Source organism: Dipodomys merriami, unplaced genomic scaffold (genome assembly GCF_024711535.1).
Source record: "Dipodomys merriami isolate MVZ:Mamm:240054 unplaced genomic scaffold, mDipMer1.0.p SCAF_27, whole genome shotgun sequence".
NCBI classification, from domain to species: Eukaryota; Metazoa; Chordata; class Mammalia; order Rodentia; family Heteromyidae; genus Dipodomys; species Dipodomys merriami.
In genome coordinates this window covers 10035463-10050819 of record NW_027204159.1, presented here as the reverse complement: position 1 = coordinate 10050819, position 15357 = coordinate 10035463, and the positions used below count along the sequence as shown (strand labels likewise).

The following is a 15357-nucleotide window of genomic DNA, read 5'->3' as shown; positions in this document are numbered from 1 at the left end:
TCACACCTGTAATCCTAGCTACTCAAGAGGCTGAGATCCAAGTATTGCAGTTCAAAGCCAGCCCAGGAAGGAACATCTGTGAGACTCTGATTGGCAATTAACCACCAGGAAATGAAGTGGTGCTATGGCTCAAGTGGTAGAGCACTCGCCTTGAACTATAAAGAGCTCAGGTACAGCATTCATGCCTTGAATTCAAGCCCCACAACCAACCAACCAATAAACCAACAAATTAAGTAAGTGAGGTCTGCAGCATTACAATAGAGCTTAACAATTTCATCCTCCATCTTCCTCATACTCATACAATCACGTGTACCTTACCAAAGAAAGGAGAGTGTAGGGGCTGGGAAGGTGGCTCACTGGTAGAGCACTTTCCTTGCATGCATGAGGCCCTGGGTTCGATTCCTCAGCATCACATAAGCAAAAAGAAAAAAGCCAGAAGTGGCGCTGTGGCTCAAGTGGTAGAGCGCTAGCCTTGAGCTGAAGATCTGAGGGACAGCGCCCAGGCCTAGAGTTCAGGCCCCATGACTGGACCCCCCCCCCCAAAAGAAAAGAAAGGAGAGTGTATTAAGAGTAGTGGCCTGGTAAGCTCAACTAGCATACAACTAGGATTATGAACTGCCAAACCTGGACTGGATCATAGCAAAAGAGGCTAAAGATTACTTCATGCTCCCCTACACATCTCCTGAAAGCTCAGGCTGACTTCTAAATGAATCTTTACACTAGCAAAGGCAGTGAAATATATTTTAGTAAAATGGGACAAGGTAACGTTAAACTGGTCAGATGATCTAAGAAATTTAGACACATATATAGACACATTTTTGCATTCTTTATTACTTTTTATTGTAAAGATATTGTACGGGGGCTTACACTTACATGAGTAAAGAGTACATTTCCTATCTAGCATTGTTACCCCTCCTTTGTTTTTCCCCTACTATCCCTTTTCTCCCCCTCCCCTTCCTGCCCCCCAGGTTGTAAAGTGCATTTTCAACATAATGTCTTTTTCTCATTGTTACAATGGGTATACCTGTTTCCTTGTTTCAGCATTTTGTTATTTCCCTTCCCTTCCCCAAATTAGAAAACTGTATATACAAGATGCAGAGCACCAGAATCAAGTAACAGTAACAACAGGGATTATACCATAGGTTGAAGAACATACAAAAGAAACAAAAAAAAATCACATAGTACATTAAAAACATTCATTTAGCTTAGCATCATCTTATATGGTCATATATACATAACTTTTGACTTTTTCTGCTTGTCTGGTAAAATTATCCTAAATGTATATTAGTTATTGGTTTGCATTTCTTTTATGGACATTTCTTCATGTATCTATTGGCCATTCTTTTTCTCTCTTTAAGTCTTTAGCCCATTTGTTAATTGGGCTGTTGTTTCTTTTAGGGTTTATTTTGGTGGGGGTTAATTTTTTAAGTTATAAGTATATTTTAGATAGGAGAACCTTGTCTAATGCATAGCTAGTAAAAATCTTCCCCAATCAGTTGGCTTTCCATTTATTTTGTTAGGTATGTCCTTTGCCATGCAGAAACTGGTCAGTTTGATGTAATCCCACTTATCCAGTTTCTTTGATTTGTTGTGATTCTGAATCATTACTTAGGAAGTTTCAACCCATGTCTAGGAGCCCTAGTGTTTCTCCCACCTCTTCCAGCAATATTTCCATGGTATCTGGACAGACATTAAGGTCTTTAATCCATTTAGACTTGATTCTGGTGCAGTTTTCTGTATGTGTATTGCTAATTTTGACAGCCCTATTTGAAGAGGCTGTCTTTCTCCTGACCTGTGTTCCACCTAACCGTAGTTAGAATGGTCATTATCAAGAAAACTAATAATAACAGATGCTGGCAGGGATGTGGCCAAAAGGAAACTCTATTACACTGTTAGTAGCAATGTAAACTTGTTCAACCACTCTGGAAAGAAGTATGGAGCTTCCCTATGAACCAGCAATTCTATTCCTGGGAATTTATCCAATAGAACACAAACAAGGCCATATTAAAGCTTCTAGCACAACTATGTTCACTGCAATATTGTTTACCATAGCCAAGATATGGACTGGATGCCCCTCAACAGACAAATGGGTCAAAAGAACAGAATTTACTATTTTCCTCATAAGGAAATGGAAAGACTTGGAAAAATTATATTAAGTGAAGTAAGCCAGACCCAAAGAAATTTAGGTTGCATGGTTTCCTTTATTTGTCATAGTAGAATGTGCCTATGAAATCTACAAGTAAACACAATAGAACTCTAGACATTCACACAATGAGACCACAGAACGATATTCTTGGGAGAGGATCACAAAGGCACAATAGCTATGTGTATATAAAATGATATTTACAAAAATAAATTCTAAGAAATGAAACAAGAGGTTTTTTTTCTTTTGTTGCTGCTTTTGTTTGCTATACTTTTTGTTTTGCTTGTAAGTTTGTAAATTTATCTGTTTGGAGGAACATAACGGGGAGCACAGAAATGGTGGGACAAACAATGAACAAATGCAGCAATGATACTCACTAGGCACTATACAACTTGGGGGTGGGGGAATGGAAGGGAAAACCCGGGAGAAAGTGAGGGAAGGTTGATACTATTTAAAAACAAATGCATTAATTACCTGACTTATGTAACTATAACTCCTCATATATCATCTTTATAATAACAATAAAAAAGAAAGTGTTTACGAATATGAGGAAGACAATATTTAATCCATGACCTACTGAAAGGAAATCTGAGGGGAGGGGTAAGATTGGGAGGGATGGGAGAGAATGATGAAAGGAATAATACTGATCAAGATGCATTATACTTATAAAATGACATGTTGAATGATAACCTCTCAGTCCAACTAAAAATAATAAAAAAGAAAGTTTACTGAAACAGGCACATGCATTCATTCATATACTTTCTGTGTTGCTTTTCAATTGCCACACAAAAGGTAAGTAGCTACAATAGCCATTCTATGGTTCATAAAGCCTAAAATACTTATTATCTTAGGTAATAATTATTATTTCTATAATAGATCATCTATTACAGAAAAATTTGCTGATCTCAATTTTTTTGAGGTACTGGAGCTTCATGATTGCTAGAAACACTCTCTACCACTTGAGCCATATCTCCAGCCCTTTTTGCTCTAGTCAGTTTTGAAATATATCTCACTTTTTTTATTGAATCAGTCTGGACCACAACTCTGCTATTTATGCTTCCTGCCATATCTGGGATGATAGGTAAATAGATTTTCTAAGATTTTTCTGTTGTGATGGGGTTGTCATGAACATTATTGCCTTGCCTGGCCTGGAAACATGATCCTTCCCATCATAGCCTCCTATGTTTCAGGGATGACAAATGGGCACACTACCTCCAGCAATTGAGATAGAAGATCATGATCTTTTCTCTTGGGATGTCCTCAAACTACAATCCTCCTGATCTTAGCCTCCTAAATTGGTACATGGCCCATTCTACCTCTCAGTACAGCAAGGTCTAAGTTCTGTGCCAGCTTGGGCCACATATCAAGTATGAGTCCACCTTCCATTATATAGCAAGACCCTCTTTTCAGAAAATCAAATAATAACAGCAATAACATGCACTATAACAAAAATTAATCATCACATGTACGCTTAAAATAGGGAGCATCTGACCACTACATGTTAAGAATATATTGCAAAGTGAAGCAAGAACAAAGTAGAAACCATCAAAAATTATGTAAGTTATGAGATTCTAATGGGCTTTAAATTCAAATAGTTTCTAAAACTATGCTTTTCAATTATGTAACCCAATGAACCTAGCCTTTTGTCAAGCAAATTTGAATTGGATTTCCTTCATTTGAACTAAAACATTTTAGATTCAGTACACAGATAAAATCAATAATGTTCTATATAGAAGCACAACTCTAATTGCTTCCTCTATCATATGCCCAACAGTCCATGAAGACATTCAATATTTCTGCAGATTAGAATGTGACAAGCTAGCAATTGTGATTCATGTAACAGCTACAATGTTGCAAAATTTGGGACTCATTTCAGAGTCTTTTTTCTATCCTGATAGATCTTAAAGTGTTATTAAACAATTAAGAACAAAGAAAGTAGAAACTAAAGTTACTCGTACCACACACAAACAAACAGTAGAGAATGGAAGACATGTATCTCAGTTAGCATCTCTCTGAAAATGGAACTGCTTTAAGACCAGCTAGAGAAAAGGCCAACTTGAGAAAGCCAAAACTCCCAAGGGGAAAGATTAAACTAATTAGGGAAATGGTGATTAAAACTGGAGCTGCTAATTTTCTACTGGGCATGTAGCTCCAATAATGTTCTCCAGGAGTTATCAGTAGTGGGAGAAACAATTATGTCTGTGGTACTGTTGATTATGTAGTCATCATTTGTCTGTAATTTCTCTCTAACGAACTAAAAAGCACACAAAAGTATGGCTTTCGATGAAAACTATATGTTCCTGTGAGGAAATAATTTTTATCATGTTTAGATACAGAAATGTTTGTTGTTTTAACAGATTTTTAATGTGTACATTTCAATAGCACACTTTTCATCTGTATAAGCCAGATGTTAATCTACAGAAAGACTGAAATGGTTAGAGATCAATTATCAACAAACAGAACAAAAATCAGGTTGTGGGAAGTAGTGAAAGAGAAGGCTTAGAACAGGATTCATTTCAGCTTTTTGGGTGGGGTTTTTCCTATGGTTGCTGTTATTCTTACTTATACCAAGAACAGCATACCATAAGAGGTATTTTCATCCTGGAGATTTCCAGGAATTTAAAGAGTCATTCACGACTTGACGCACATGAGGTGTTTAATAAATGTTATTATTCTTTTAAAAAATCATTCAAGAGTCAGAAGAGGAAAAAAGGGGAGGGATGGAGGCATGGCTTAAGTAATAAAGCACCTCCCTGGCAAGTACTAAGCCTTGAGTTCAAACCTCAGTAGAGAGAGAGACAGAGACAGAGACAAAGAGGGGAGAAGGGGACTTACAAGATAATTTCAAAGTTTATCCCTATTAAAGATGAAACCCAAGTAACATCTACTGGTAGACAACCACCCACAGCCTCCTTTCTCTTAAGTGCAGCTTAAATTCCCCATTGTCCTCTGAAGGTGAGTAGGGTTAATGGCAGTGCCAGTAGAAGTGAGGGGTTCCTTGCTGAGTCCTTCAAAATGCTTCTCCTGGACGGTTTCCAGATGGGAAATTGCAATGATCAGAGCAACTATGGGGTGAGGATAGTAGAATGATAAGCATGGACTTCTGGGTTCAGAGAGGCAAATACACTCTTCATTAGTGTTCTCAAGGTAAGTAATTTCTCTAAACCTCATTTTGCTTATCCATAAAATGAATTCATAACAATTATTTCTACAACACTAAAGAAAAATAAATGGGTCAAGAGATAGATGTAATTTGCTCAACTTCATGTCAAAGCTGATGGTAAAGGATTCTTACTACAATGAAAGCTTTCAAGAAGCTGTTTTCATAAGCTGCTGTCATTAAGTAGCAATTGTGCTCACAAAAAAAAAAAAAATCCCAAATATAGAGCCAGGTGGTTCATGCTTGTAATCCTAGCTACTGGGAAGGCTGAGACTGGAAAAAAATCTCAATTTGAGGGCAGCCTGAGCAATAAGAAAGCTGATTATGGTAAGCTGATTATGGTAGCATGTGCTTGTTCAACAGTGATGAGAAACATAAGGTGGGCAAATCATAGCTCAGGAGCACAGCTAGGCAGGAAACCAGGCCCTATCCTAAAAAAGTAACCAACAAAAGTCAGGGCTGAAGGTGTGGCTCAGAGGTAGAGCACCAACCTAGTAATAACAAGTTCCTATAATCAAAGCCCAAAACTGCCAAAACCCAATTAAAATCCTAAAGGCAAAAATATGTACACATTCCAAGGAAATTTGGAACTACCTTATAATTTTAGCTCAGAAGAATTAAGATTAAATATTGTTTTATTATAGGTTAGCCAACTTTGCCTAAATCATCAGTTACTTATATCTTGCTTTATACCGTTAAGTGTTATGCAAATACTACTTGTTTATGCTGAGTTGACTGAATTGAGTTCCATGTTTGCATAAAACAGTTGAACAGAAAAACTTATCAATCTACTTTGCCAGATCACCATGGTAGGCTGAGAAAAAGACACAAGTTAACTGAGATCAACTGCACTGGACTCCTAGCCTTCATCACAGGACTCTAACATCAATGAAGGCCACAGTCTGCCTTTTCCTTGCACACACCTTTCCCTGCTTCTCGAGAGAGCTTTGGCAGATGTTAACTAGTGGCCCTCCGACAGTTTGGTTTCTTCCTATCCTTTATTGGCAAGTTTTGGCTAGACTATACCCTTAGGATTTTTGATACCTTGATATTTGCTGAACACTACAGATGAGATACTTAGCACCAAGGTAAGAGGACTGTTCTAGGTCTTTCCCCAGGGCTTTCACAGAGGTTTTACATGTCACAACTTGTAGAACAATCACAAAATTATATCACCCTCCTGAGACAAGCATCTCTGAAATGGGAACATGGGTCACATCACCAGGTTTAGCTCCTTCTATCTACCCTGATATCCAACGGCTTAAAATGAGATCTATGGCAATAGGCTATTGAACCTAAAGCAATGATGAAAGATGTTGGCCCAACCTGTGTATACTGTTATGATTATTTATCCCATTAAAATTGAGCTTGAGTTTGTGATTTCTACCCTACTTTCTGAAGACATCAATAATCAATAAACATTCAACTTGCCAAACTCCTTTGAAAGACCCAGGAGCCCCTGCAAAGGTAAAGTTCCGGTATAGTATCATTCAGAACTTCAGCCTTAGGACTGAAAGACCAAAACTCAGGAACTAAATACTCAAAGAAGCAACAGCAAAATCCACAAACACCAACCTGGAGTAAAAAAATTGCCTCTGATACTTGGTTTCAAAAACTCAAGGCTTAAGAACAACAGCAAAAAATCCCTCAGTAGGGAAGCAACAAATAACTCAAGATCTTTATTCTTGTTCTACTTCCCTGAATTGTTACTTACAGGTTCCCGGCCATCCATGGCTTCCATCCAGAGCCTGCGGTCCTCTTCCGACAATGCCTGCATAGTGATAACCCCTGGCCTGTACAGAAAGGAAAGACACAGATATGACCCCAGTGCTACATTCAGCCAACTGGCAGAGAAGAATCTTAAAGAAATCCTCACTCAACACAATGTGAGGCCACTAAGTCCAACAGCACCAACAGAGGCACAACACTCGGCTTTTCTAAGCCACTTCTGTGAGCTCATCTCCCTCACAGAGGCAGGAAGAAACATAGGAGATACAAGTAAGGGACATGGTAAATGAAATGATTCTTTTAGATCTTGTTTGTTCCTTAAAATCTTACATATTTCTAGTCTACATAATGCTTATTTAACACAGTGCTTTACTCACAGGAATGAGTATTTACTGAGGTGAGCAGAGTTGCTGAACTCAGGATAAATAGAGGGAGAAACACGCAAAGTTAGTGTTCTCTTCATTTCCTAGTAACTAGTCCAATGTCTCTAAACGGCGCTTGGTAGCTTTATAGAGTTAATCAGTGTTGTAATTATGAGTCTATTAAGTGTATGTAATTTTTAATGAACACTTACTGTGTTAAGGGCTGAGTGCTTTATGGGCATTAGCTTTTTATGCTCTCATTGAAATGTGCTTGCTCCTTCCAACTGAGCACAGGCACTCCAGTACCAAAGTGTTTGTTGAGTTCTAAGACTGTGCATAAAAATGACTTTAAAGCAGATGTCCTACATTTAGGGTCCACAGATAGATTGCACATTCTCCATTAATTACTTCCCCCACAAAAATTTATGCATTTTTTCTGTAGGAACAATTCAAACTGTCTATCAGGCTATCAAGGCTACATCCCTGAAAAAGTGAAAAAAGAGTTGATTTAAACCTCATTTTTAATGACTGAAAAATCGTGAAATAAAGGAAGAGACAGACTAAAGAAGAACTGAAGCCTGATTACCATCTGAGTCCATAGGCCCTGTGACAATCCAACAACAGTAATGTACTAAAAATATACAAGTCTAGGCCCCCTAGCACCCAAACCTGCCCATTTCAATCCACCTACTCTCTCTAGTCCTGGTTGTTTTCCATAGTTCCAATGAATAGGATAGACTTGTTTATGCTTCATACATTTTAACTAACATATCTGTAAGCATGTAAGTATGGAGGTCTAGGGATATGAAAAGCATTGATACTAGGAATGAGTATGTGTGTTTGAGACAGAGACAGAGAGAGAGAGAGAGATAGAGACAGAAACAAAGACAGAGTGAGAGGGAGGGAGGAAGACAAAGAAATAGAAAAAAAAGAAAGAAACAGACAGGAGAGAGAAACAGAGATATAGATGGATGGGAGTGGGTGGGTGGGTGTGACTGGTTTCTGAGAGGGTGTCCAGTCCTTGATGGCCACATTGGATACAGGCACCCCAATGCAGATGACTCCAAACATGGAGAAACTTCCATTCCCTTGAGCCCTTGCCAGGGCTATCCATCTTCTCAAAAATTTGCATTCTCAGAACCAAATACCCATTTTCCACCAGCAGCAGTATGCTAGGATCCCTGGTATCTATAGATGGTACTCACAGCCACAGCTCTCCAGAACTGATCTGTGGCTTAGAGGCTCAGTGGATTGATGTTCCCCCTTCCAACTTTCAAAAACACTAAGTGTAAAGTTACTTTGAAACTAATGGCTTTGAAATAAAAAGCCTATGAAACTGTGGTCTACTGAGAAACTCTTAGATCCCAGGATCTTTGAGTGCTATTCAAGGTCTTGTACCTGTACTTCCAAATTGGGCAACCTATTAAAATGGGGATTTCCAGCCCAACCTCACCCTACTGAAGGTAAACTTCTTGGCCATTCCTGGGAACTTGACTTTTAACCAAGGCTAGGAGATCTTGATGCATCTATGGCCCATGCTCTGGACTTCCTGTTTCATCCTCACTCGTTTCCTTCCTGGTCTCACTGAAGTAGAAAGCATAAGCACTCTCCTCTCTATACTGGGATCAATGAGCCAACAGATCTCCAGTTCATTCCCTCCAAGAAAACAGTTGGAGCACAAGAGATGCCTAAATATCAAGATCCCAGGGGCTTTGTCACAACTTCATGGCACATGGTATGAAAGTACACACAGAGCCCACCATATTCAACGCAGTAAGATAAGGCCACTTGGCAATGGTAACAAGAAAAAGACAACATGATCTGTTTTCATTTCAATAACATACATCAAAATATAATTCATATGGTCTTGTTCCCTCTTGTGGAAAGAGTGTGGTGGAGGACGAATGGCAGGTGGTAAAGAAAGTAAATCCAACACATTTCATTTTAATCTTGGTTCCCCAAGTGTACTTTTCTTTAGCTGTCTCTATGTACAATGAGATATAGGACTGTCCTTTCTAGGTATCTAGAAAATATTCTTTTGTTTCTCTCCAATACAAACAGAAACACTATTACACAGATATCTTTAGTTGCTTGTGAAATTCCTAGAGCCAAAGTAACAGGGTCAACTTTCTTTATTTTGGAATCAAGCAATAACTTTCCATATTTACTTTCACTGGACCCCTCATAACCACTATCCCTCAAAACCAACAAAATCTTCAATGACCCTATACTTTCCATGTCAGCCCCTGTGAGACAGCACACTTTCAGATCTTCTCTACATGGTGTGAAGTTACTTGTTTGAAATGCATGTGGTTGTTTTCAGAGCAAAACAGGGTAAAGAGAGAAGAGGGTAAAGAGAAAAGGAGAAGAGGGAGACAGATGTGGGATAAAAATGGGAAACAAAACAATGAAGGAGCAATGGAATAGATGATGAATGCTCTTACAAGTTCTGCAAAGAATTGTGATCCTTTAATCCTGCAATGAAAGAAAAATAGCAAGAGCCCAAGATGACATGCAAGTTTCTATGCTTATCCCTGTGCAAATTTGTCTGTTCAGTCTTCATATTTATGCCACAAAGTAAGTATATTCTCATTAGTTCCAATTAGCTGATGAGAATTCCAAGGCCCAGAGATTGGCAGTGTAGCTCAAGTGGTGAAAAGAGGTTACCTTTCTAACAAAAGTAAAGCCCCAAGTTCAATGCCCATTACAAAAATAAAAAGAAAGAAAAAGAAAAGAAAACTAGGCTCAGGTTTATTAAGCAACTCATTCATCATTATGGAGCTAGCAAGTTACACAAACTAGATGTGAACACAAACAGTCCATTTCTAAACCTTGCTTAATGCATAATTTCATGGCAAATGGAAAGGTGCCAGAGACCTCTAGAGCACTCCTGATGACCACCCAAGTTTTCTTGTCTCAAAATCGACAAGCCACTTTTTCAAGTACCTTAATGAGCTCCTGCATGATAAACCCTAGTAAAGAATCAAATGAGCTAGAATGAAAAAGGGCTTGTAAATTTAAAATGCGTCATAAATACTAGGGCCAGACTACCTACCACTATAAGCAAGTAGCCAATCCCAAACCAAGAATCCAATATTGCCCAAAGGAACTAAGGCTGATTTCTATAAAGGTCTCCCAAATGTATTTTTTGCATCAAAATATTTACGAGAGAAAAACAGTGAGTTTTTAAAGAAAAAATAATACAGAAGGTATCATAAAGAAAAAGTATTTGCAGATTGGAATTCACCAAAATGAAAATTTTGTATTCACCAAAAACAAAGGAGAGAAAATGTAAATCAGAGTAAGAATATATTTGTAGTATGTATCATCATCAAAACTCATCCAACATAGGTGAAGAATGTTTACAGATAAATGGGGAGAATAAACAATGAGATTCAATAAAAGACTTAAAAGGAAGCCAGGCATACCTGTAACCCAAGCTACTCAGGTGACCAAGATCTGACAATCATGGTCCAAAGCCAGCCTGAGCCAGTTTAGTCTGTGAGACCCTTATCTCCCATTAATCATCAAAAAAGCCAAAAATGGAGCTGTGGCTCCAGGAGTAGAACACTAGCATTGAGCGCAAAAACTCAGGGACAGCACTCAAGCCCTGTGTTCAAGCCCCAGGACTAGAATAATAACAACAAAAAAAAACCCACAAAACTTAAAAGTTACTTCTTAAAAGAGAACATCCAAATGGCCAACAGGCATAAGAAATAAGACACAAAACAATTACTCACCAGGGAAATGTAATTGAACCCACATTACCCTTCTGAATGGTATTAAAAAGACCACAACACTGAGTAGCTAGGACTCTCCTACATTTCTGGTTGGAAAAGAAACTGACAATATCAAGAAGAATGAATTTAACACTATTTACTAGAATTAAACACACAGCCTATGACTTTGTCATTCTACTCCTACATTTGTCACCAAGAGAAATGAGGACATATGCCCACTACAAGACACATGAAAGAATGCTTACAGTGAACTACATCAACAAAAATATCTTCCAAAAGAAACCAAAAAACCAGGTGTCAATGTTTACACCTTTAATTCTAGCTACTTAAGAGGCTGAGATCTGAGGACTGAGGTTCAAAGACCGCTCAAGAAGGGCAGAAAAGTCCATGACTCTTATCTCCAATTAGCCACCAAAAGCCAGAAGTGGAGCTGTGGCACAAGTAGTAGAGTGGTTTGCTTGAGTAAAAAAGCTAAAAGACAACATACAGGCTCTGAATTCAAGCCCCAGTACTGGCAGGACAGGAGGTTAAGGAGATAGAGAGGGGAGGGAGAGGAGAAAGAAAAATTGTTCTCTGCCTAAACTATGTGACATCACACAATTGAAAGTAACCTATTGTTGCTATACAGAAGATCAAGGGATAAATCTCAGACTTGAGGAGTAAAATAAGTTAGGTACAAAAGACTACAAATCCTACACAATGTTCATACATGTGCAAAACTTTTCCATGATGCAATAAGTCAGAAGAATGATTCTGTTTAAGGAAAGCACAAACAGAAACTTCTGGAGAAATACAAATGTTTTTCTGATCAGGTGTGTACATGTGTATATGTATAAAAAGTTATCAAAACACAGGCCCAAGATTTATGAATTTTGCTGTAAATAAATCTGAATTAACCTGTTATAGGGTTGTGGATGTAGCTTAGTGGTAGAGTGCTTACTTGCCTCACATGTTCAAGGCTTTGGGTTCAATCTTCAGTACTATTTTTTTAAATCATTTGTTTTAAACACCCAAGAGGTAAGACTTCTCATGTAATTTGTGTGTGTGTGTGTGTGTGTGTGTTCGTGTGTGTGTGTTCATGTATGTGTGTGCTGGTAGTGGGGTTTGAACTTATGGCCTGGATTCTGTTCCTGAGGTATTTTTCCACTCGAGGCTACTCCACAAGTCCACTTCCTGCTTTTTTTTGGTCACTGATTGGAGATAAGAGTCTCCCAGACCTTCCTACACGGGCTGGTTTCAAGTTGCAATCCTCACACCTCAGCCTCCTGAGCAGCTGGGACTACAGGCATGAGCCACTGGCACCAGGCTTCTTGCATGTTTTATTTCACTAGTTATCCTGACCCTACTGCTTCCTAGCAGTGTGATTTGACAAACATCTGCACTCCTCTCTACTTCTCTTATAATCTGCACTTTCAAGAGAAAAGAATAAAGTAAAACAATTATTTGCACATCAGCATTAGCAGGGTTACACTTTGCAGTGTGTTGGGAAAGTTGAGTGAGAAGGGTATCATACATTTGGAAGTGTCAGGCACAAAGTAAACATTACAAAACTTAGCTGTTATTCAAGAAACAAATGGATGAGGATAACAAATAAGGGACAGAATCAGTATTATAGCTGGAAGGGAAGGTATATAGTTTAAGAAAGGAAAGAAACTCACAGGTACTGCTGGCATGTCCACCCCTGCCACCAATATGCTCACACATAACACTGAAAAGTCACACCTCTACCACAAACACCCCACGGAAGAAACACATCAGCTCTGACATCATGGTTGTTTCCTTTTTCCTCTTGAGGAAAACTTCAAAGTAGCCTGCTACTCCCTTTAGAAATTAATATCTGGTAACTAATAAGGTCAGAAAAGGGGCCTTCAGCAAATTTCAGAAAGCCTGCCAAGAAGCTCCCTTCTAGCCACCAGGTAGAGGAACAAAACAAAAACATTTCTTTGCAGAGCTCACTCCTAAAAATTTCCTTGAAAGACAGCATGTTTTCTGAATATCTTTCTGAATGTATCTTTGGTTAGTACAAAAGCTGAATCAGCTTGAGGACTACGAACAAGGATCTGCAACTTTTCTAGGCTGTAACACTCATGCCACAGAGGGGATACAGAAGGTAGTTCTCCATCTATTGCTAGCCACCACCCTATCTTTTCCAACACTGGCCCCCATAAGAGAACCCAGGGAAACAATCTACCATTTAGCACTACATCTATTATTAAGTCTACTAATACCAGCTCATGGCTTCTCCTCAAGCAAAAGCAAGAAAAAGCACAACCAGCGCTGATTCCAGGGTTCCTCGACAGCTTTCCTGTTCTAATCTTATTCCTGAACCATAGTCAACAATGGTGATCTCAGTAGTTTGGCAATGTACCCACTTCCTATTGGACAAGGAAATGTAAGATCTAACTCCACCCCACTGAAATAAACACACTCTGAACCTCACAATCGTATTCTTTTTAAATCAGTTCTCAAAGATCTAGGGTCTATTCACTCATAAGACTAAAAACCTCCAATCAGCAAGAGTTCATTCCTAACTTCCTCTATACTACTGTACATTTAAGAGTCAAGGTCAGAGTAAAGGAGCGGTGGTACCCACAGAAACATGTTCTCACACAGGCAAAGTGTGAAACCAGCTCCAAGGTGCTTCTGTAGGAAGACAGGGAAAAGAGGGCTTGAAGGAGAAATGGTCCTTTGTTTCTAAAGCATACTGGGAAACTGATCCCTAACATTTCCTAGACAATATAATAGGTTCAAGGTTCAGATCTGTATGTATACAGATAACCTTGGAGAACATCATCTTTTTCATGTATTTTTATGACATTGCACAGTCAAATGTCTATGGAGAGCAGGTAAGTAAGCAAAATGAGGGGAACTAGGCAAGAAATTCTGCCCCAAGGAAAAGAGGGCTTAGTCTCATTTCCTCAAAGTCTGCAGCTTTTTTTGTTTCTTCTTTTGTACTTTTGCTCTTGGATAGAGCCACAGAAACAAAACCGTCTAAGTACCAGGCACACATGCAGCTACCATCCATTACCATGAGTCATGACAATCTGGGTAGAGTACAGGTGAGAGACAGGGAGAGGAAAAAAGAAAAAAGAAAAAAAAAAAACAGAAACAGAAGATCTAAACCATTGCTAAGATTTATTGTTTTTTTTCCTGTTTTTTTTTAATGTGCCAAGAACTATGCTAAGGACTTTTTTGAATTATTGTTTATTTCCTCACAGTAACTATCTGAAGTAAGTACTATCATTATAGCTCTTTTTAAAAATGAAAAAAAAATAAGACGAAATACCTTCATTACTATTAACTGCAAAGCCTGGGCTGCAATCTAGGGCTCATGTCTAAAGCAAAGCCCATACTTTAACCACAATGCTGTACTGCCCCCATGTGCAGGCAGTGTATATGCCCTGGGATGCAAGAACACCAGCTCCTTGAGAAAGGAAAGAAGGGAGGGAAGGAAGGACAGCATGTATACATACATACATACATACACACATAGTTTTTAGAAATAATTTCTAATCAATTACTTAGAAAGAACCTGATCATAATGATCAAAGGAGTCATAACCTATTGAAACCACAACACTGACCTCATGGGAAGAAAGTTCTAAAAACAATTAGGACCTTCACAACAATAGTGTAAACAGTAAACATCACCAACTGAATTCAATCATTTGTTGCAATTATATTTTAAGAATCCAAATTCATAAAACATCAAGAAATCTTTGCTATATTAAACTGTAAGATCTTTACATGCAACAAACATTTATTAGATACAGCCTCGTATATAGTACCCATCCTAACCAGGGATGTAGGAGAAAACACATTTTAACACAAGTGAAAGCATTAATAATCCATAGAATGAATGGAAGTCAAGGAAAATGTAAATACTTGTCAATACTACTGATAATAAACTGAAAAATATCTTCTTCTGTTTCATTTTTTTTCCATTTCTGCTAGTCTATCTCATGTGTATCACTAGAATATACTGGTTGAATGGTTTCCTGTTTTTAAACAGTAAACATATCAGAAACAACAAACAAAAAAGAGAACATTCTAACTACATGAATTCTAAAGATTCCAAAAACTTCTCCTCTGGCTTATTTTACAGAACAACCAAGAAGCAAGTCAGAAAATCTGGTATCTCCTCACTAAAGTCATGGAAGTCAGAGCGATATAACACCCTCAGAGGAAGGAAAAAGGCATTTCCTGCCTGAAAGGTCAATGGCAT

General features: G+C 38.3%; 1 protein-coding gene across 4 annotated transcripts in view; it reads right to left on the bottom strand.

Moving 5' to 3' along the window:
* Positions 1-15357, bottom strand: part of Arhgap26 (Rho GTPase activating protein 26) — a 447402-nt gene that overhangs the window by 279444 nt on the left and 152601 nt on the right. For all 4 annotated transcript variants that reach the window (XM_070036290.1, XM_070036291.1, XM_070036292.1 and 1 more), the window contains exon 11: positions 7018-7096. In XM_070036290.1, the coding sequence (XP_069892391.1) occupies positions 7018-7096 (79 nt within the window). The remainder of the gene's footprint in view (positions 1-7017; positions 7097-15357) is intronic.